Source organism: Cebus imitator, unplaced genomic scaffold, assembly GCF_001604975.1.
Source record: "Cebus imitator isolate Cc_AM_T3 unplaced genomic scaffold, Cebus_imitator-1.0 Scaffold620, whole genome shotgun sequence".
NCBI lineage: Eukaryota > Metazoa > Chordata > Mammalia > Primates > Cebidae > Cebus > Cebus imitator.
In genome coordinates, this window is record NW_016107935.1 from 405,888 (window position 1) to 428,658 (window position 22,771).

General features: G+C 33.8%; 1 protein-coding gene across 1 annotated transcript in view; it reads right to left on the reverse strand.

The window, feature by feature from the left end:
* THSD7B (thrombospondin type 1 domain containing 7B) overlaps positions 1-22,771 on the reverse strand; it is a 569,933-nt gene that overhangs the window by 116,780 nt on the left and 430,382 nt on the right. Inside the window, exon 15 of the mRNA XM_037734459.1 lies at positions 8,873-8,878. Coding sequence (XP_037590387.1) covers positions 8,873-8,878 — 6 coding nt within the window. The remainder of the gene's footprint in view (positions 1-8,872; positions 8,879-22,771) is intronic.

A 22,771-nucleotide genomic window follows, 5' to 3' on the forward strand; every position in this document is an offset into this window, starting at 1 on the left:
TGGTTTCTGAAGAAAAGTGTTCATTTTAGGCTAACCTGTACCTTGCCTCCATTTGATTAAACTTCATTTGGTTGGCCAAAGAAAAGATTGCTGATGGTAAGGTAAAAGCTACTTTTAACAAGAGCAGATATTCCTACATGCAATAAATAATTAAGACGACAAAAAGTGTTACTGAATGGTCAACTAACCCATTTACATAAAGTGGGCATATTTCCACAAACTTGGCCTTGCTAATAGGTTAAAACATAAATACACATGTGTGTACAAACAATAAGAGCCTTCTCTGATATTACTGAGAACTAAGAATTCCAGAAAACCATATCTTCTGCAAGAAAACCCCAGTCTCGCCAAAAGAAAGAAAAAGTGTTTGTAAATCATTGTCCCTGGTTTATGCTCTGTGCTCAATAGGTGTATATATATATAACTATATATAATATAGTTATATTTTATATATAGTATATATATAAAGTATATATAGTTATATATATAGTTATATATAACTATATGTAACTACATATACAGCTATATATAACTATATATATATATACATCTATATATACCTATATATAACTATATATAATTATATATATGTATATAGTTATATATATAATATATATAATTATATATATAACTATATACATATATAGGTATATATATATACACACCTATATATAGTTATATATATAAAACTATATATAGAGTTGTGTATATATATAGTTATATATATATACAGTTACAAATAGTTGTATATATATAGTTATATATAGGTGTGTGTATATATATATATATATATATACGCACACACACCTATATAAGGTGTATATATATATATATATATATATACACGCACACACACATGCACACATATACATACATACCTACATATATATGCATATGTATATATATGTATGTGTATATACATACATATGTATATATACATATGTGTATATATAGAGAAAGAGAGAGACAGAGGGACTTCAATACTGAATGCATGAATGCATGAACACAGAACTGAATATGAATATGCTTTCTGAAAAGTATGCCTATATCAAACCATGATGCTAGTATCACCTGAAGCTAAAACTTTTGCCCATTGTTATTGATTTTACAAGATCAGCATTATGCATTAATATCAGTTTTAATTGCTTATAACTATAATCTATAGTGTCTAGATTTGAATGTTTCTGGAAAGTAAAAATCTAAATGGATTCAGAGTCTTTCTTATATTTCTTAGGTTTATATGAATTCAAAATCCTCTCATTTCTGAATCAATTTGTGTTTTTTTCTCAGTACAGATGATAGTAATAAGACAATATTACCCCACTTTCCTATCCCAATTAAGGATGCCTTGAATTATTGTAAAAAATAAGCTTCTAAAAGGATTGAATTTTTTCCCCCTTAAAGGTAGGTAATATTTAAGGTGGTCAGCCCTCACCATGCATAACTAGAGGCAGATCCTGATGGCATGAGGGAGCGAGGCTCACAGCAACAGCTTGATCTCCCAGAAGATGGGGAACATGTCTTGCACATCATTTATGCTCCACATAGCATCTCTCTTCTGCTAGACTCATGATGGGCTCATAATAAATGCATGTCGACTGAGCTCTAGGAAGTATAGAGCTTAGGGTTCTAGATCTGAGCTGGCTTCTCACTTGTTGGGGGGTCTGTTAAAATATGACTCGTTAGCAGGAAACACACTGCTCTGGATGGATGAGATGGCATCTATAGAGCAATATAGGAGATGCGCAGCGTCAAGTACTTTACTTGTGTTGGATTCCTGTCCTTCATTATTGGATTCCTTGGTTGGATTCTATTAAATTGATAATGTGGTGCTCTTTGGGGATAGCTTCATTTCAATGATGGGTGAAATGATCCTTTGTACTGTGTAAAAGATTATCTGTGGTCTGGTGAGAAGGGCAGTATGAAGGAAGCTGTGAGAGGTTTTACTTCAAGTTCCGCCATTGATTTTCTGGCAGTTCACTTAACGGAATTCTTGGGGTCTAGTTTTTCTCTTCATAACCTGACATTAATACTTATTATTTTCAAGAGATGTATAGCAATGGTATATGAGCTTTAGAAACTTTAAGAGAATTTACTGTAATAAGTAACTTTTTTCTTTAGTAGGATTAGGATTAAGACAGGAAGTTGATAAAATTTTGGAGCTCAGAGTAAACTGATCATCAACTCCAACTGTCACATTTTGTTCATCAGAAATATACCTGTACTTCCACACAAATTAATCATTGAATACTTACTAACACTGCACCCTCAAAAGAAGAGGTGACTGAAACAGACACATTGCGGTTGTATGGTTTCTCATCCTCCATAGCTCCTGATACATTACTGAGAACAAGAGATGCCCCATCACTAACAGCTAAGCCAGCAAAACAACCTCAGTCATTCCAAAAATATCACTGCTATTTCTCATAATAGTATGATGAGGCAGGTACAACTCTATAATCATGTCAACTTTTGAAATTTCTCTTGAGTATGAAATGATTCCTCCTAAAAAAAGGAGTCTTTAAATTTATAACTAAAACATATAAAGTACCCTACATTGAAAGAATTAAAATCAAGCCATTAACTATTTCTAAATCACTATATATAAGATATAAAAAGAGTATGAATATTATAAAAATCACTCTTCATTAAAAATAAATATCACTGATTACAATAGTCATGGATTATATACATTTTCAACAGTGGGAGCTAGATCTCTTGTACTTACTGTTTTACTTACATAAATATTCACAAAGTTGTCCAACCATAACCACTATCTGTAATTCCAAAATATTTCCTCATCACTAAAAGAAAATCCATACTCATTAGCAGTCCCTATCCATTATATTCTTCCCCCTGCTCTGTCAACCCAGCCGCTAATCTACTTTCTGCTTCTATGAATTTGCCTATTCTGGAAATTTCATAGAAATAGAATCATACAATATATGGCCTTTTGTTTTTGGCTACTTTCTTTTAGCATAATATTTTCAACGTTCATCCATGAACATATATTTCATTATTTTTTATAGCTAAATAGTACTCACTTGTATGAATGTACTAGTTTGTTCATGCATTACTTATTTTATGGACATTTTGGCTGTTTATACCTTTTGATTATTCACCATGAATAATGTTGCTATAAACACTTATATGCAAGTTTTTGCATGAACCTATGTTATCAATTTTCTTGGTTATACACCTAGGAGTAGAATTGCTGGGTCATATGGAAATGCTATGTTTACCATTTTGAGAAACTGCCACACAGTGTTCCAAAGTGGCTGCAACATTTTACGTTCTCATCAACAATACATGATGATTACAATTACTCTACATCTTTACCAACATCTACTGTCATCATTTTTATTGCAGGCATCTTTGGGGGTGTTAAGTGATGTCTCATTCTGATTTTCATTTATATTTCCCTAATGACTAATTTTTAGCATCTGAGCATTTTTTCCGCTCCTTTTGGCTGCTTGTTTACCTTCTCCAAAACATATTTTGGAGAAATGTCTAAGTACTAGGTCCATTTATCAATCAGGTTATTTGTCTTCCTGTTGTTGTGTTGTAAGAGTTATTTATCTTCAACACTACATCCTTATCAGATGTATAATTTGCAAACACTTTCTCCCATTCTGTAGACTACCTTCACACTTTCTTGATGGTATCTTTTAATAGAAAATGTTTTCATTTTGATAAGGTCTAATGTATCTCTTTTCTTTTTTATTACATAAGCTTTGTCAATTGCTTAATCCAAGATCATAAAAATGTATATCAATGTCTTCTTCTAAGAATTTTATAACTTTGATGATTACATTTTGGTCTTTAATCCACTTAAATTTCTTCATAATGTAAGAGGGTGATCCAAATTCATTCTTTGCATGCTGATATCCAGTTGTCCAAGCACGATTTGTTGAAAAGAGTATTCTTTTTCCATCAAATGGTCTTCGAACCTTTGTTGAAAATCAGTTTACCATGGAGATACATATAGATTGATTTGTTGAAAAGACAGCCTTTCTTCATTGCGTTGCCTTGGCACCTGTGTTAGGCTGAGCAACAGTACCGCAAAGATACTCCCATTCTTGTCCTTAAAGCCTGTGAATCTTTTACATGTTTGCTGTATAGCAAAAAAAAGACTTTGTATATATGGTTAAGAATCTAGTGTTAAGGAGATTGTCCTATATTATTTCAGTCAGCCAGTAACAATGAAAAGAGTCTTTATAAGTAACAGGATCATAGAATGGTCAGGTGTGACAATGATACAAAGATTAGAGTAATCTGGCCACAAAAACTGGCAGCCTCTAAAAGTTAGAAAAGGCAAGGAATAGATTCTCCCGTGGAGCCTCTGAAAGGAAATAGTCCTGCCAACACCTGGACTCTAGCTCTGTGAGATCTGTTTTGAACTTTTCACCTCTAGAACTATAAGATAACAAAGTTGTGTTGTTTTATGCGGCTAAGTTTGTGATAATTTGCTATAGCATCAATGGCAAACTAATGCAGCACCATTGGCAAAATGGTCATAAATGTTTGGATGTATTTTCAGACTCTCACTTCTATTCTACTGAGTTACAGGGTTAGCCTTATGTTAGTACAACACAGTTGTGATTATTGAGCTTTGTCGTAAGCTTTGAAACAAAAAAGTGTAAGTACTCCAAATTTGTTGTTTTTCAAGGCTGTTTTGGCTATACGGTTTCCCTTGAATACTTTGTATGATATCAAGACTTCTAAGTTTATTAAGATTCTTATAAATCCAAACATATGGTCTATCCTGAAGAATGCTCCATGCGCAGTGGAGAAGGATGTGTATTGTGCTATTGCTAGATACAGTGTTCAATAGTTAGATAGTTACTACCTTTAGCTTTACCTTTACTGGTATTCTTTGTTTTCTTTATACAGATTTGAATTACTTTCCAGTGTCCTTTCATTTCAGCTTGAAAGTTTTCCTTTAGTGTCTGGTGTAGGTCTGGTTAGCTAGGAATTGATTTACTCAGTTTTAGTTTATTTGAGAGTTTCTTAATTTCTTCTAAATTTTCAATTTGCTGGATATACAATCATTGATTGACAGTCTGTTTTCCAGCATTTTAAATTTGTCTTCCTGCTGCCTTCTTGTCTTTGGCTTCTGATGAGAACTCAGCTGTTAATCCTAATATTGATACTCATTTGTTTATAATAAGTCACTTTTGCTGCTTTCAAGATTCTTTCTTCATGTTTGGCTTTGACAGTTTTTATTATTATATATTTAGGTGAAAATAACTCTAAATTTATCTTCCACAAATTTTGTTGAGCTTTGGAATCTATACTTTTTCATCAAACTCAGGAAGTTTTTTGGGTTTTATTTCTTTAAATAATCTTTTTTGCCCATTTCCATCTCTCCTCTTTTGTTCTGGGACTCCTGTTATGTGAATGTTTACATATATTTCTGAGCCTCTCATTGTCCTTCACTTTTTAATCTTTCTTATTCCTCAGACTAGATCATCTCAATATCTAAACTGGCATATATTCCAATACACTGATTTTTTTTTGTCTGACCAAATCTGTTGTTCAACCCCTCTGGTAAATTTTTCATTTCAACTCTTGTACTTTTTACCTCCAGAATATCTACATGATTCTTATAATTTCTACATGGCTATTGATGTTCTCTATTTTGTTTAACATGATTTTCATATTTTAGTTCTTTAGATATGGTTTTGTTTAGTGCTTTGAAGATATATAAGATAGGTTCAAAATCTTTGTCTAACATTACAGCTGGACTTACAGTGTTCTATACTGTAGCATGACTATACTTAACAATAATATATTATAGTTTCAAATAGCTAGAGGGAAAATATTGAATGTTTCCAACACAAATAAATGTTAAGTGTCAGAGATGATGGATATGTGAATTACCCTGATTTGATCACTACACATTACATGTATCAAAACATCACTGTGTAGTCCATGAATATTTACCACTATTATTTATCAATTAAAAGATAAAATTAAATGAAATATTTGAAAAAGATTTGTCTCTTTAAGTTCAACATCTCAGCTTCCTCAGAGCTAGTTTCTAGTGACTGCTTCTTGTTTATGGGCCATACTTTGTTTCTTGCATGTGTCATAAATTTTTGTTAAAGAGGAGACATTTAAAATAATATAATATGGCAACACTGGAAACCAGATTCTCCACTCTTCCCAATGTTTGTTGTTGTTGCTATTTGTTATTATTATTTGTTTAGTTACTTTTCTGAAATAACTCCATGATGTATATGTTGTTTGTCATGTCTAATGATGTCTCTGCATTATGATCTGACAAAGATTCCTTTTGATGTCTGGAATTAATGTTTGCTGAGTGGCTGTATATATGTGTTGGGGCATACATTCAACATCTAGCCAGTCAATTTAAACTGCCTTTATCTTCATTTTTTTGCTTGTACCAAGTCTCATAGTTAGCCTGAGGTAAGATCTTAGGGTCTTATCACTGCTTTCCTAAGTATGTACACAGCCCTATGTACTTGCATGCTCTTTTAATTACCAGGAATATCTTATAGTTTTTCAGAACCCCTATGAACACCTCATTCTCTAGCTTTTCCTTTTAAGCTTTTTGTTATCTAATTGTTTACCCCAACTGTTATATCCCATCTCAGGTAGCTATAAGTTAAACAATCGCCTCTGACTGTTTTAGACTAAACAGCTTTTTCTCCAGAGAAAAAGTTTACCAGAGAAAAAGCTGTTTGTACCAGACCAGCTTTGAGTCAGGTCAAACAAAGATAGCTTTGTGAGTGGGGTCTTCCAGGGAAACACTGGACAGTTCAAACATGACAATTCTTCAAAGATAGGGCTTTGAAGCCATTCCAACCTTGTTCAGCCCTCTCCGCTGGCTTCCAAAATGCTAGGTGGAGGGGCAGGTTGGTTGTTTTACCACAGCTGTAGGCAGCTTCTTTCAAGGCTACCCTGAAGCTAGGATTGGAAACAGGGCAAGTTAAAATGCAAGAAATCTCTCAGTTCTTACCAAGACTCAGTCATTTTTCCGAGTAAATGCTCTCCAGATTGCTGCAAACCCTTGATTTATTTCCAGAATTCTAAGAAACTTGATTTTGACAAGTTTTACCAAGTGGTTCTTGCTGCTTTTATGCAGGAAGAGATTTTGGGAGCTCTTTTCTTCACTATGTTTGCTGACATTGCCTACTTCTTTAAATCAAGTTTTACTGAGTCACAGCCATGCTCATTCATTTATGTATTGTCTATAGCTGCTTTTGTGCTACTCTAGCAGAGTTGAGTAGTAGCAACAAGACCTTATTATCTACAAAGTCATATTTGTTGACCCCTTTTGAATATCTCACAGTTCCTTTTAGATAAGACATTATATGTATATTAAACTTTTAGTGTTTTCGTTTTTATATTGTGTGACCAAGTTTTGGAAGAAAAATTCAAATGTGATCCTGCTTAGGCTAAAGTTAAATTAAAATAATAAACACTAACCAATAAGATGAAGGATTGGTTATTCAGCAAGAAATATATCATTAATTGGGAAGACAGTGTTCACCATCTTCAACCAAAAAAGAAAAAGAAAACAACTTTAAGTCAACACAATGTAACATTTTGGGTCAGTAAGCTATAACAGTCTACCAAATTGCATGTGTCATGCAGCATCGTATACAGCATTTCTAGCAATAAGTCATTATTTTTACTCAGAGAAAAAAAGATTCTATAGGACTCTAAGTATTCAACTTGACGAATCATTATAACAATATTGGAATTTAAATATGAGATTATGAAATGAATATTTAATTTTAGCAAATTCTTCCTCTACATAACCTGTTCGCACATGACCAGAATGTGAAATGGGAGCAAACCCCAAGAATATTGTGCCAAGATTTTACTTATACACCATATGACTAGAAAAAGTCAATGTGAACAATTTGATGAAGGTTAAACATAACAGAAGGTATGACATTATAACATTCTTGAATCTAAAAGTCTGCTTCCTAACGGCCAAACAGCATAAGGCAGAGGGGGTCTGGAATTGTACATCTTATACCCTTCCAAGTGTATGAGATCCAAACCACCCAGCCATTTGATTTTCCTTCCTTAGTCCTTGCAAAACCCTGCAAGTGAATTATCCTGTGAGTGACAAACTCACTTTAGCTATACTTAGCACTTGGCCCCTAAGGCATTACAAATATCACTCCAGTTGACTATACATGTAGTCTCTGAAAACATTACTGATGTTTTTATTTATTATATGACCAATAATATTTCAAATAAGAATTGGGGTGGACAGAAATAGCATGTGGATTTATTAAAACTATAAAAGTAAAGAACTTGAGATTTATATGAGATATTGATGTAATCTTGAAAGTAGATTAATGCCTTTAAAAAACAGAGAGAGAAAAAGAGAAACACCATCAATTTTCTGAAAGCTATTTACTAAGAATGTGGTGATCCTAGAATCAGATCTGGCTAGGAAGCTATGTATAAAATTCTCAGCTGTTTGGAGCTACATTAACCATGGTAATGACATTTAATACATTCTGAAAGTACAGGGCAGATTTGATATCAGAAATCTTTTCAGAACGTGTTATATTATGCTGATTCTGAAATCTCAGAGCATTGTTTTCTACCTATCATAAAATAAGCCAGGCATGGCAAATTTAAACAGATATAAATCAATTTCCTGGGTGTCTGAAATACTCCTTTTACTGAAGTAAAGTAATTCATTCAACAGCAACATACGAGAAAGTGACTATTCTATGGGAGAATTTTTTTTCTGTCACATGTAAACAATGTTTTGATCAGAATTTACAAAGAGAAAAAAAGCTGATTTGTGAAGGAAAACATCAAAGCTTCTTTTCACTAAATAAAAACAATAAAGATCAAAACAGATTGCAACACCAACCTGAGCCTTTGTAGAAGTCCATGTTAGCAGTGCATGATAAGCAAAAGGGAAAGAAAATTATATATGCATTAGTTGAACTGCTATTATAATGCAAAACTGAAAAAAAGTAGAAATTCTTTCCCCTGATTATTCAAAATCAATGGCCGTTTTTCAGCTAGAATTTGAATGCTACCCTCCCAGTTCTCCAGCAAAATACTTCCTTCTAATTGATATTAAACATATGATTGTGTGGAAATAGAGAACACATGGAACTGGGAAGGTTAAGCAGATGTTTTTCTAGCTGTCCTCTGGCTATGAGAGCGGATTCCTAAGATAGAGGGCTTAAGGAAATAAATCTCTGAAGCTTAACTTAAATTCTCTAAGAAGTATCTTAATCACAGCTTAACACAGCAAAAGACATGAGAATTTCTATTTTTCAAGGAAACAAGACATATAGATGAGACTAACTCTTGGAACGTGGATTCCATGATACTTGTCCCTACTGGTCCCCTCTTCCCTAACTATGTATCTTTCATTCCTCCTTAACTTTACCACAACTGCAATTTTGAAATTATGTGAGTGATAGTTTAATTACTGCCATCTTTAAAAACTAGACTGTGAGCTCCCTGAGGGCAGGGCTAGGATCATTTTTAAAAAAATATATTGTAGTCTTTTTACTAAACCCAGTGCCTGGTATAAAATATATATTTCTAAATATTTTTAGAAAGATGAATAAATGAGTGTAGTCTAAAGACAATATAAATATAAATATGTAGATACATCTGAAAAATTATAACCCAAATCCAAAATTCATTTTCAATTTGAAATCAAGTTTTACTCTTGTATGTAATAGATCACAAGTCTTAATGAACAGAATAATAGTTCCAAAGCAACTAAGTTGAGAAGGTCAATTAAATATCCATATACCTGGGATCTTGTGAACTCTAAGCATGTTTGAGTTACACAACTCATCATCATCACAATTTATAAATGATGGTTGTTTGCCACCAGAAGTCATTGAGCCTACAGGCATTCACAAACTTAGCAGATAGCCAGATTTACTATCACTATTTCAAAAATATTACTAAAATGGGTACATATTATTATATAGCCTACTCAAAAGAAGAATACCTTTGGCTTTAGATAGAAGTATAAAAACTTTAAAAATTCTTAATCATAAGAAACTCACAAAATTCCTCACATCAGGGAAGAGTTTGCTTCATATGTGGAAGACATCATTGAATCAGAATTCAGTGATGAAGGAACAATGTTCACATGACAATTTTATTTCACATTAGTATTATATCTGTAGAATGATTTCTGTGCTATCTTACTATTACTACCAAAACTTGATAACTGTCAGTGCATTAGAATTTAGATCAATGATCATTGAAACTTGGGTATATGACTTGCTTCACTTTTTTGTGTGTCATCAACCCATTCATTTTAGTTTGTCCAGAACTTAGAGTAGGGTTCTAGGAATGCAGCTGTATAGATTGTTAGAATTACTCAATTTTAATTTATTGTATTGCTAGAGAAAATATGTTCTGGGTAAACAACAAATGCATTACTAAAGACCAAAATTCTCTCACTGGATAATAATGAGTAATTTCTTGGATGTGGATGGTTAACTTTCTATGCAGCAATAAATAAAAGCAATCAAAAGCACCTCCTTGTCATTTCTCAGGATACATAATGAAGAAGCATCAATCATATTAGATATGGAAATTTGGATGTATTATGATGTGTTAAGTTGTTTTCCTGTTAGTAAATAATCATTTTTTTCTGTCTGTCTTTTTTTAAATATTGGTATGGTAATTACTTAGTCTCTTGTTAAATAAATATATAATTTCTGGGTAAGCTTAGTCCTTTATTGTTCTTGCTTAAAATATTTTCAAGTATTTCAACCACTTTTACTTCTATATGCAATCTTAATCTTTCTTCTAGGCTTTAGTAAAACTGCTTCTGGCTATTTCTACATTAAAAAACTGCTATTACATCAACTTTAATGGCCTAAACAGAAACTGCCTTATTTCCACACTGGGCCAACACCATTTTCACATATCTAAATACTATTTTCTTCTTTAGAGTTCAGTTCAGATCTCATTCTCTTTAACTCTAAATTTCCCCAAATCTGTGCTTCCACAGTCATGAACCTTTGAGATTCAGCAGACAGTACCACAGATTTGGCTTTTCACACGTGTCCTTTTTCCCAGATGGAGTCTGAGCCTGTTTTGAGACTGGGGTCTGTAGCACACACTTCAGACAAGCGTAGACCAATTCACTCTCCTGTTCAAAACACTGCAGGGCCCCCTAACAGGTCATGAGTTCGGAAACCACTGGTGTCATAAATGGTGTCCGTACTCATAGCCTGTTAGGTGGCCCTGCAGTGTTTTGAGTAAGGAGAGTGATTCGCGTAACTATGGTTTCCATACTCACGGCCTGTTAGATCTCTAAATAACCCAGACCTTGCCTATTTATCTAAAATTATCTTTGATATTCTCCCTGTACCTTATTCCCTCCTGCCACATCACCTTTGTCACTGTTCCTCAGCCATGATAAGTGAATGCCTGTTTCCAAATCTGTTCCCTCCATTGATAACATTTTTCTTCAGGCCTCCCCAGCATCCCGTTCACATTTATCTTGGCTATGTCTGATGTCAGCATCTCAGAGAAGTCTTCTCTGATCATTCTGTCCTCCAAACCATTATAATCCATCATTATCTGCAACCATTTCTTTGTATTTTTACTTCTTTGCAATCTATTTCCTTCACTTTAATATATACTTCATTATTAAAGCAGAGTTTTTGATTGTCATGTTCCTAGCTCTATCCTAGAAAGTAGCACAAGGATATATTAAATAAGTGGGTGTTTGATGAATAATTTCCTCTTAGTAAGTTAGGCACCTAGCATGAAGTCTTAAGCAAAGACTGTGAGGATTGATAACTACAGAATAACAAAATGTGGTAAAAAGATATACTGAAGCTATATTATATTATATGGAGTCTATGTGGTCATTGCACTTAAACAAATAGGTATAGGTGTTCTAATTCCATTTCCATGTAATCCAATTTATTCATTACTGGAAATTAAATATCACTGATAGTTAATATAAATGGTAATTAAGGCAGGTCACTAGGACATATGAATATCTTTGCTTTTTCTTAATGTGTGTTCCAGCATATACCTCCTCTATGCTGCCACAAATAATGAACTTTCAGCCAAGTGTATCAATGTGAATGGGTAGAAATGGTATAGGCTTACACAAATAATGAATGCTTATCTAGGGAAATGTGAATCCAAAACACCAACCAGGAGTAAAAATGAGCAGGTTATCAAGTTTTACAAATTTAAAAAATTCCACAGCATTATTCATATTCACAACTTTTTGTAGCACCATAACACCATCAAGTTAAATAAAATGCTAAAGAATATTTGAAATTTGTCTTAGAGAAAAATTGAGAAAAATAGGGATTTTTATGCATAATGAAGGTGGATACCAATAATCAAGTTTCAATTATAAATGGGTATATAAATTGAATATCTATATTTTTCTGGTGAAATTTTATAATTAAACAAAAGCATGACATATACAGTCATTCTAACTATTTTAATACGGAATCACTTGAAAGAATGTTATTATATAGCTTTTATATGAAAGATATGTAATATGACTATAAGAAATATGCTTTTCAGCTTAGTTTTTGAGAAATGCAGAGATTTTAAGGATATATTTATTACTCATAGATTTATGTGTCTGTTTTGACATATCTTAAAATGTGGGATAAAAAAGAAAACTTATATTGAAAGACTACATTTTAGTATCAGGTACATAACACTTTCCTGTAAGTTAAGCATTATTTTGTGTTAATTCGTGGAAGTAAAAATCAATTGGGTATTATATACATTTTACAATTAAAAACACATAGAAAAGTTGAATGATACGAAGAAAAACTTAAATGCTCTTTCTCTTTCCTCAGAGAACCTGTATTTTGCTGTCTCCTCAGAGAACAAATGGAAATATATATATATATATTCAGTGCCCAGGAACTTTATCAATTATACTTTTCTGAGTGTAACTTATAGTTGGTCATAAAATTCTATCCTGTATTCACAATGACGTAAAAGGGACTGCTATACACTATTAAATAGGCACCAACAACTTGAAAAATAGATGTGCTATGTTAGAACCCTTATTCTCATTAATCCTCTTTACCTCTTCATAAATAGGTAAGCAGACAGAAAAAAAAAAAAGATAACTATTTCCATTTTATGGTACTAAAACTAAAAATAGAGGAATAAACCTACATCAAAGGCAAAAGGGGAAATGGAAAGATTAGGGAAAAATAGTGTTTCAAACACTACAGAAGATCAAAGTTGGAAGAAAACAAGCTCTTTTCCCATCAGTTAAAAGAAAAAAGTGTGTGTATGTGTATGTATGCGGGCATGCGTGTGCATGGACAAAGTTATTTAATATACACTTTTAAAAAAGATATTGGAATAAACAAGCAATATAAGGGAGAGAAAGCCCCTAAAACGGTAGTTGCCAAATTAAGTGTTTAGTCAAAGTTTTTGTTGTGTTTCCATGTAATAAGAGAGGGTATCAATCAAGCAGCCAAGCAAACAACATTTTCAGAGGCAAATTGCTGGTTCTGAGAGTCCTTTTAATCATATGCAACTTGCTGAAATCTCAATAACGCAGAAACCCAGTCAGTGGCAGACCAGGCTAAGGGCTCGCTTGTTATGACTACATTAAAACAAATATAATAATCTATTTAGGGAACCATTGTTTTCTTTTTTTTGAAGCGCTATTTATATAACATTGGCAATGCAATGCTTTGCATATCATTGGACTAGGTCGCTAAAGAAAGCCTATGTAAGAATGGAAGGTCTAAAACAAGACAAAACAACGAAACAATAGCAACAATAACAAATGCTCCAACAATTTTGCTATCATTTTGCTATATACCAGAATAGTTGAATCTTTTTTTTTTTTTTTCAATAAATAGGGCATTGAGCTGAAGGAGGAGTAATGGAGTTATTAGATTTATGTTAGTCTGATACTAATAAAATAATATGATAAAGAAGTTGTCTCTCCTGTAATTATAAAGAGGAGAGAGAGATTTAACAAGGGTAGAAATAACAGAATTTACTTTATATTTGACTTATTTCCTATGGGAAAAAATCCTGGAGAGGCATGTTAAGGAGAACTGGGACATTTCTGATATGAGAGGAATGAGTCAGAAATGATTTAATCTGAAAAAATTAATTTAGCAATAGAGAATTATTTATACCCAAATGCAGTTTGGTGATTTAAATTAAAACAAATATATTTTGGCTTCTCTAATATTTCTAAGCTACATTGTTAAGAAAATACATTATTTCATTATGCATATGTATATTATTTATTTATATATAAATATTACCTATTATATATAAGGTATATTACATAAATATAGATAGAATGTATATAGATACATAAATATATGGTGTATATATATACCATATGTGTATATATATAATATGCATATATTTATGTGTGTGTATATATATACATACGGTATATATATACACTATATATTTATGTACCTATATCTATATATATTCTATCTATATGTATGTATCTATGTATATATGCATATATCCACACATTACTTGCTCATATACAATATATATATATGTCCTAGTAACTGTGACTTTTACCTATATGGTCACTCACTAGCTAGTTTATAGGTTTGTTTTATATTATTAGAGAATTTTTATATTACTCATTATTAAAAACTTACAAGTGGGATCATAAAACCCTGCAGATTATAACAGAGAAAGAATGAGAAAGAGAGACAAAGATGCAAAGAGACAGCCAACTGTACTCTGTATCTTGAAACAAACTCTGAGGGACATGAATGACATGTTTTGTCTCTATTCTATAACCGAGCAGTTTTATCGTTTATAGCAAATCATTTAATTTCTTGCACCTCTAATAAGAAAATCTTATCTCAAAGATGTTAATTTTTCCCTAAGGGCTATGATCCCATCAAATTAAATCTAAATTAAATGTGTTTTGTAGGAATTTAATGAGTTACAAAACACAGAGAAATAATCTAGAATAATTCTTTTTTTTTTCTCAATAAAAGTTTTGCCTTTTCCATAATTAGATTTTTTTCCAGTTTCTTCAATGATTAGTAATACCAAAGATCAAAGAATTTCTGTTTTAGGAATCAAGCGAGTGATAGCTTTATGTATTTAGAAAAACATCCTTTATTAGCATTTGACACACAGAAGAACTAGCATAATATATTTGATCAAGATGGATCTACTGAATTCCCAAGATTCAGATTCAGAATGGTCCTAAAGTCATTGCAAGGCATGTTCTTTCATTCCTTATTTATTGGGCTCCTACTGTGTTTTCAATATTATTATATTAAACAATTAACTTGGTAAATCCGAATTCACTTCTTTAACATTCAACTCCAAAAACACAGTTACACTGTGTAACTCTTCCTTTCACATACACCTTACTCAGTCAAATACACTCTCTCTGTTTATTCTGTAGAAAGCTAATTATCTCTATTTGGCTATGAGCCCGAGACTTATGCTCATTCCTCCTCTAAGAAATACTATTTGATATTCTGTAAGCAGAATACCACAACTCACCCGAAGTCTCCAGGTCACTCCAGGAAGACACTTTACCTATTAAGACCTTAAAACACTGCTGAATTAAGTGTAAGGTACTAGATAGTGGTATAAAGCACATGCACATTAATGGGAAAAGGTCACACAGACGCATTTGTCTTAAGTTTACCTTTAGCTCTTGCAATTAACTGCAGGTGTAAAAATTTGCATGCAGAAATCATAGCACCTGAAATTAGCTAACTGCAGGTGTAACTGGTCAGTTGCAGCCTCCCAAGGGAGCCCTTGGTTAATTATCCCAATTATTAGGTCATTAAAAATATAAATTTCTATGCAATTTTACTGCTTAAAAACTCTAATGCAGAAAATAAGATATGAAAGTAAGCGTTCATAAAAATTTCATGAAGTGAGAGTGCTGCTAGGTTTCAGGTGCTTGAGAAGTGAATTTCGAACTAACCGTTCTTAGCCTGAGCACTACCTCTATATTCAATCATTGTGGACTTGAATCATACCCATACTTTGCTCAACAAAGCAACCTATCAAGGGCATCAGTGTCAGAATATTTTCTTGAATTCATTATTAAGCCTAATTGCCATGATTAATTGTGGAAAATATCATACTCTGATAAGATTGCTTTATTGATCTTTAAGACCAAGCAATGCAACTATTACGTACTTGAGTGCTATGTTTTAGAGGAAGCAGGGTGTGTGCCTTACTAGGCCAACTTTTACCACTTTGGGATAGAATGTTTATACTATTACTACTAGAATGAGCCTGTTTATCATTATTTCATTTTATTTTCTGTATACATACAATGGGTTTGTAATTTTTAAACACATCATTTAACAACAAAAAGATGTAGGCTACAAAAATGCTTTGTATTGACAGAGAATGTATCCCAAAGATTGTGTCTTTAGATTTTTGAGAACTGATCAATGTTAAGTTCTCTTTAATCTAGATGATTTTATATTGGAATTCAAGGATCAATGATGCCTGCACTCCTCTGTATCCTAATTCCAGCAACTGAGCTCATGCCATTGTCCTTGTGAAATCAAGCCCCATCACTTGCCACAATTCTAGTAGTAGGTACTACACTTGTTTGCCTATGCTTTAGTCCACTTTATGTTTCACAGAACCCTGTTTTCTCTTTCTAGGTCTCCTAGAGTTCTGCTTCTACACTTTAGATCCTGAGATCAAGCCTGTGACAGCTATGCCCAGAACATTCCATAATGCTACCCCTTTGGCCCTTACAATTTTGCCTGCAGTTGTGTGCCCTTCACAGTTCAACTTCCTGTCTCTATAAATAAGACAACCTGTGCTAAAGCAGCACAATTAGCCAAGTAAGGCTGATGACCAAGCTGACTTGAAGCTCTATTTTGCTGTCATTTCAAAGTCATTTTACAAATCCAGGAAGTATCATTTATATTTTGGTTTAGTCCCATTTCAATTGTTTCCCAGTGATACCATTTGCAGGGACTATAATATGGACTGTGTACATTGTCATTGAGAAACAATGGTGGGCCTGGCAGGTCATTGAGCCATGTCGAGCAATATCCCATGAAAATCTCATAAATGGCTTAATATATCAGGTTAAGGCATTCTTATGGTAAAAGAAATGCACATTTCATGTAAATCCATGAAACATTCATTTTCCAATTGTAAACATTATTTACTCATGTTAGATCCCTAGAGCTCCTCTACATATTGCTTAGTCAACAATTAACTATTGCAAAGCCTCAATGAGGTTTTGCATTGACACATCACAATAACTGATTGGTACAGCAATAGTAGAATACTGATGTTTTTCATTAGGCCTGCACAGCTTTCAAGTTCTAATTCTCCCGAATGTACTCAAGAACATGTTGTGCTAACAATGACTGTTTTTTAATTAACGGTCAATATGTAGAAAAACCAAAAAAATTAAAAGGCTCCTTTGTACTTAATTTTTTTCATACACTACTTAAAAGGCACTTTCTTTTCCTTTTAATGTTAATCAAATCATCATCAGGTTGTCGGTTAAATTTCAAATACATGGGAGGACATTCCTCTAAGTGCTGACATGTAGTGAGAGGTCACACTACAAACCCAGATGTCCCTACTCTCATTACTCATCTGAACCACAGCAGGGAAAATATGTATAATATCTAAGGGACAGTTTAATTCTTTTGATGATTTTTTTTTACCACAATCTTGTTAAAAAGCTTAAACTTTCCATTTGAATTTCCCTTTTGTGAAGATTTCTATGGTCTCTCTGAACACAGGTACACTGTGGATGTCCTTTAAAAAAAAAGATTCTTAGGAGGATTCTAAATCTCTTACCCAGATTCCATGAACATTCTACACAATACTTGCTGAACTCAAATATTTGCTTATTCTTCTCTTTCAAGGTTCAACTCTTCCCTTACCTTCCTTATGAGGCCTCTCCTACTCACTAAAGCCTTTACCTTTGGGACAATCATTAGTCCAGTAGCACATATAGGCCTTATATTTTAAAACAAATTTTAGGTGTAATACCTACTTCCACAACTGCCTTAAAAATCTCTACCTTGCCTTTATATCATTGTATTCCTAATGCTTGTAACAATGAATCATTCATTCTTTCATTCATTTATTTACTCAACAAACATCCACAGAGTATATCATTAAATAATAATGATCATATCTAGATTGCCCATAGTCCAGGGGAAAAAAGTGGGAGAGGAGAGGCAGTTAACAGTCATGTAAAGCAAATAATTCATAAAATGAAATGTGCTTTAGAAAGGAAAAGGACTATCTCTGTGAAAGTGGGAGATCCTAGAAGATTGACTATCTCTCTATCAGTAGCCATAAGTAGGAGTTTGTCAAAAGATAAAGGGAAAGATTTTTCAGGTGAAAACAATTCCATGTATGAAAACTTAATGATTAAAGAGGATTATATGCTAAAGAAATGCCAAGAAGTTTGGTGTGGCTGGAATGTAGATGGTAGAAAGATGAGTCTGCAGAGTGCCAGACTGAGAAGAGCTTTGTGTAGGTTGCCAATCATTGTGTTCTCCATCCTACATTCAAGCAAGTCTAGGACTCTGGCAGGTCAGACACTCCTACAAAGGCTAATGCAGTAGGTATACAGTGGAGTCTGGGAATATGTATTTTCAACATCTCTAGTGATTCTGAAACAAGTTGTCCTCAGATGAAACTGTGAGAAATGCCATCTGTATACAAACAGGAAACCTAAGGGAGTTACTGAAAAGGCAGTGGCGGGGGATGGCTAGCCCACTACTAGAAGGTTTTGGCACTAGATCAGGCAAGGAATGTCAGTTTTAAAGATGATGATTACAAACAGATTAATTAATTTAGTTAGTTGCTACTATTCTTGCATCAATCAAGATTACCTGAGTGATCTATAAGGAAAGGCACTAAAATATCATGTGTTTGATTTACAATATTCCAGCGGCTATTATCCTTCCATTGCTAAACATATTGTCCCACATAAGCCTCATTAAAAAAAAATCCAGTGAGGTAGTCATTACTGTCTCTACTCAACAGATGAGGAAAGAAAGGCTCACAGATGAAATGACATACCAGTTGTTACCCAATGTATGCATGATAGGAGTGGGAATTAAAATCTAGGGCTATCTGACTCCTCCTCCTTTATCATGCTTCATTTCCAAATATCTATGATATAACTTCCAAACTATACAGTGAAATACAACAAACCCAAATTTGGGGCACAAATAAATACAACAAACATCAATTTAAGGCCAACAAAATTGGGCACAATTTTGGGTTCAACAAAGTTAAACATGAATTTGATGTAATTGAAGTTAAAAAAATGCAGAAATCCAATCAAGTGTGTATCAATGTTATTTCTATTGTAAATGACAAAATCACAAGCCTAGCTGATTGAAGCAAAAGGGGAATTTATTGATTCTTATGGCTGAAAAGTCCTTGGTAGACTCTAGGAATTCCTTGATTCAGGGAACCAAAAAATGACTCTAGAATCCAGTTTTCCTTTCCTTATCTCTTGGTTGTTTTCTGTTTGTCAACCCTATGTTCAGTTTCAGTGGTCCTGGCAAAATGGCTTGCTCCAGAATGCTGTCTTCATATCCTCTAAAATTCAAGTTCAATGGAAGACAGTACTTTTCTTTTTCCTAATAATCTCTTTCAATGACCCATTTCAGTCCTTATTGGATCACAGTCCTATCCCTGAGTTCACCCTGTAGCCAGGGCAACTCGATGCTCTGATTGTCCATGTGGGAGCCTAAAGTTTACCTTTGGATCAAGCACAGAGTCAATGTCAGCCAAATGTCACAAACTTCAAATGAAGAACACATGATTCTTCAAAATAAATTTAATTTTGGCACACACACGCGCACACACACACACACACACACAAAAGGAGTTTTAAATTGGAAGGAGCAATGTTAGCAAATAACCACAATGTTCAGCTAAAAAATGGAGCAAGGTAACTGACCTTGGCTTTTAATTATTATGACAGAGTCAATTAAACTCATTGATGAATTAGGTGATACTTTTCTAGATTTCTGTATTTCTTTAGGACACACCTTTGTACAAGTGGAAATTTATTCTAGCAGGAAATCTGTTTTTAGATGGTTTTTATACACATGCACACACACATTCACCTATGTACACATGCACCAATTTCTACAAGGCAATTTTCTTGATATGGATTAAATCTATTCAAATAAGATTATCTTGTAAGCAACTGACTGAATTCTTTTATTTTCTTTACAAAATAATCCACTGTTCAATCAAATTAAAGTAATTTTTTAAACTTTAATTTCTGTGCACTTATAGCCACAGTCATTCTTCAACTAAAGTACACTGGTTCTTTTAATCCTTTAATCAATACTTCCTTCTAGCAATTCATATCTTTTCATTCCCTTTCCAAAATTTTTCATTTCTCTAAGGAAGGCAGAAGGTTTTGCTGACTTATCTCCTTGGTGGTTTGTTACGAATTGGATAAGCAGTACAAAATTTCTGAGGATTTTTCTCTTTGGTGATATTTTTTTGTTCTCTGAGTACATGTGTTAATTTTCAACCTGCTCGATCTTCAAGGCACAGTTCAAACCTCCAAGACACTTCTCCTCTATGTGCCAATACCTCCTTAGTCAAAACATTTATCACTGTACACATTTATTATGAATACCATAATAATAAAATTAATTACACAAATAAAAACTAAACTGGCTGGGTATGGTGGCTCATGCCTATAATCCCACCACTTTGGGAGGCTGATGCAGGAAGATCACCAGAGGTGAGGAATTTGAGACCAGCCTGGCCAACATGGTGAAACTCCATCTCTACTGAAAATATAAAAATGTTAGCAGGGAGTGGTGGCACATGCCTGTGGTCATAGCTACTCAGGAAAATCACTTGAACCCAGAAGGTGGAGGTTGCAATGAGCTGAGAGAGCACCACTGCACTCCAGCCTGGGTGACAGAGGGAGACTCTGTCTCAAAAAAAAAAAAAAAAAAAAAAAAAAAAAAAAAAAAACTTAAAGAAAATTTGGTTTACTTCTCTGTAAACTGAAAACTCACTGAGGTCACCACTCTGAATTCTCAGTCCCTAGCACTGTATCTTGCAAATACTAATAAATTAATAAATGGACTTACTATAGTAAGTCATGTAGTAGGTTAATATTTTACTTTTCAAAAAGTTGATTTTGCTCATTTAGATGAAGAGGAAAGAAATGCAGGCAGTCGCTGGTATCCTATTAAAATCTGCCAGGCAGAAGTGGTAGGGGTCATGGCTCTCTGTCTGCCTTTCTCCAAGCATTAAGTATAATGAAACCAGGGGAAGGTGGGAGAAAAGCAGCAGAGATACAAGCCAAGTGGCTGTCAGCCTGAGAGGGGTGACATATCTGGGGGTGACACCTAGCTAGGTGACATATCTGTAGCTGAAGTGTCATGGCAAGGAAACAAAGACTCAGGGACAAGGGAAGAGACAATTTACAGGCAAAGGAGAAAAGGGTTGGTTGGCATATCAACTGTGACAAGGGCTGGGTGAAGCTGGCTTTTATGTGGCTCCTAAATGGCGATGTATAACTACATTAAGAGGTAGGAACAGAGGGAGTAATTTGGTTACATAGCCACTTACTTATTCAGCCCCCTCTGACTCATCAAACACTTATAAATGTGTGAACTCACCAGCAGCTCTTTGATCTCCAGCTTTCTCCCCATTCATTGCTACGTTTTCTGACTATAATATTTTCATTTCTAAGCATGGTACGTTATGAAATATTGTTATTAATGATATTTAAACAAATGAAATTGCACTATTATGTTCAAAATGTGGCTTGCATCGATCATCACAACAAATTACAGATGCAAAACACTACTTAAGCTCCATAATGACAGCATATTTTAAAATGTATCCCTGAGTAGCAGTTAGGAATTTCAAGAGGAGAGAGAATTATAGTGGCACGGAAATGGATAAATAAGTATAAGTAACTAGCTTTTGGAAAATGGTTTGCTTCATCAAATGTATGCCCCCAAAGACATGCTCATAAGCTGTCTGTCAAAGTAAAAAGAGGTTTGCAGCTACCTAGGAGCTAGCAGCTCTGACCTCCGTTATGATCTGGGGCAGTGATTCTCCCTTGGGATTCTAAGAGTTAGAATAAGCTATGATCTCTGGGGTCAGAAAGAGACAGCTAGAAATTGTGCATGGTGTTTGGCTTCTATTTTTTCTGCAGCAGTCCATGTTCAGACACCATCTGTTTTGAATATACTGTTCGGGTAAACACAATACTGATGTGTGGTTCCGCTACTCTTGGTGCTTTGAACTTCTTAGCCAAACAGCAAATATTTATTTTGAACTAAATGCCAAAGATTGTGCCATGAATGTGAGAAAAGTTAATCAAACACGAATCAACAAAAAAGACACAATGACAACGTCCTCATAAAACCCGAAGCATAGCCTCTCCTTACTGTCTCCCGTCTAGTTACCCACATACATGAAAGAGTGAATAGCAAAATGCTAAGCAATTCTAGCCATAATGCAAGTGGATACAAACTCTGCAGCAGTGATGACATTCAAAATATTCAACCACCTGAATGGCTGATATCCACCACTGAGAAAAGTCACTCACAATCCCAAGGAGAACAGCTGGTGACTTGAACAGGTACACATCAGAATATTCATCCTAAGAACAGTCTTAAGGCTGTCCCATGTAAGAATAACCTCAGTTTAGAAGATTTAGACCAGTGCACATCAATTTCCCGACCTTATGAACACACATCTTTTTTCTCCATACTTGATATTTACAAAACAAAGCAAAACCTAACCTCCTTCA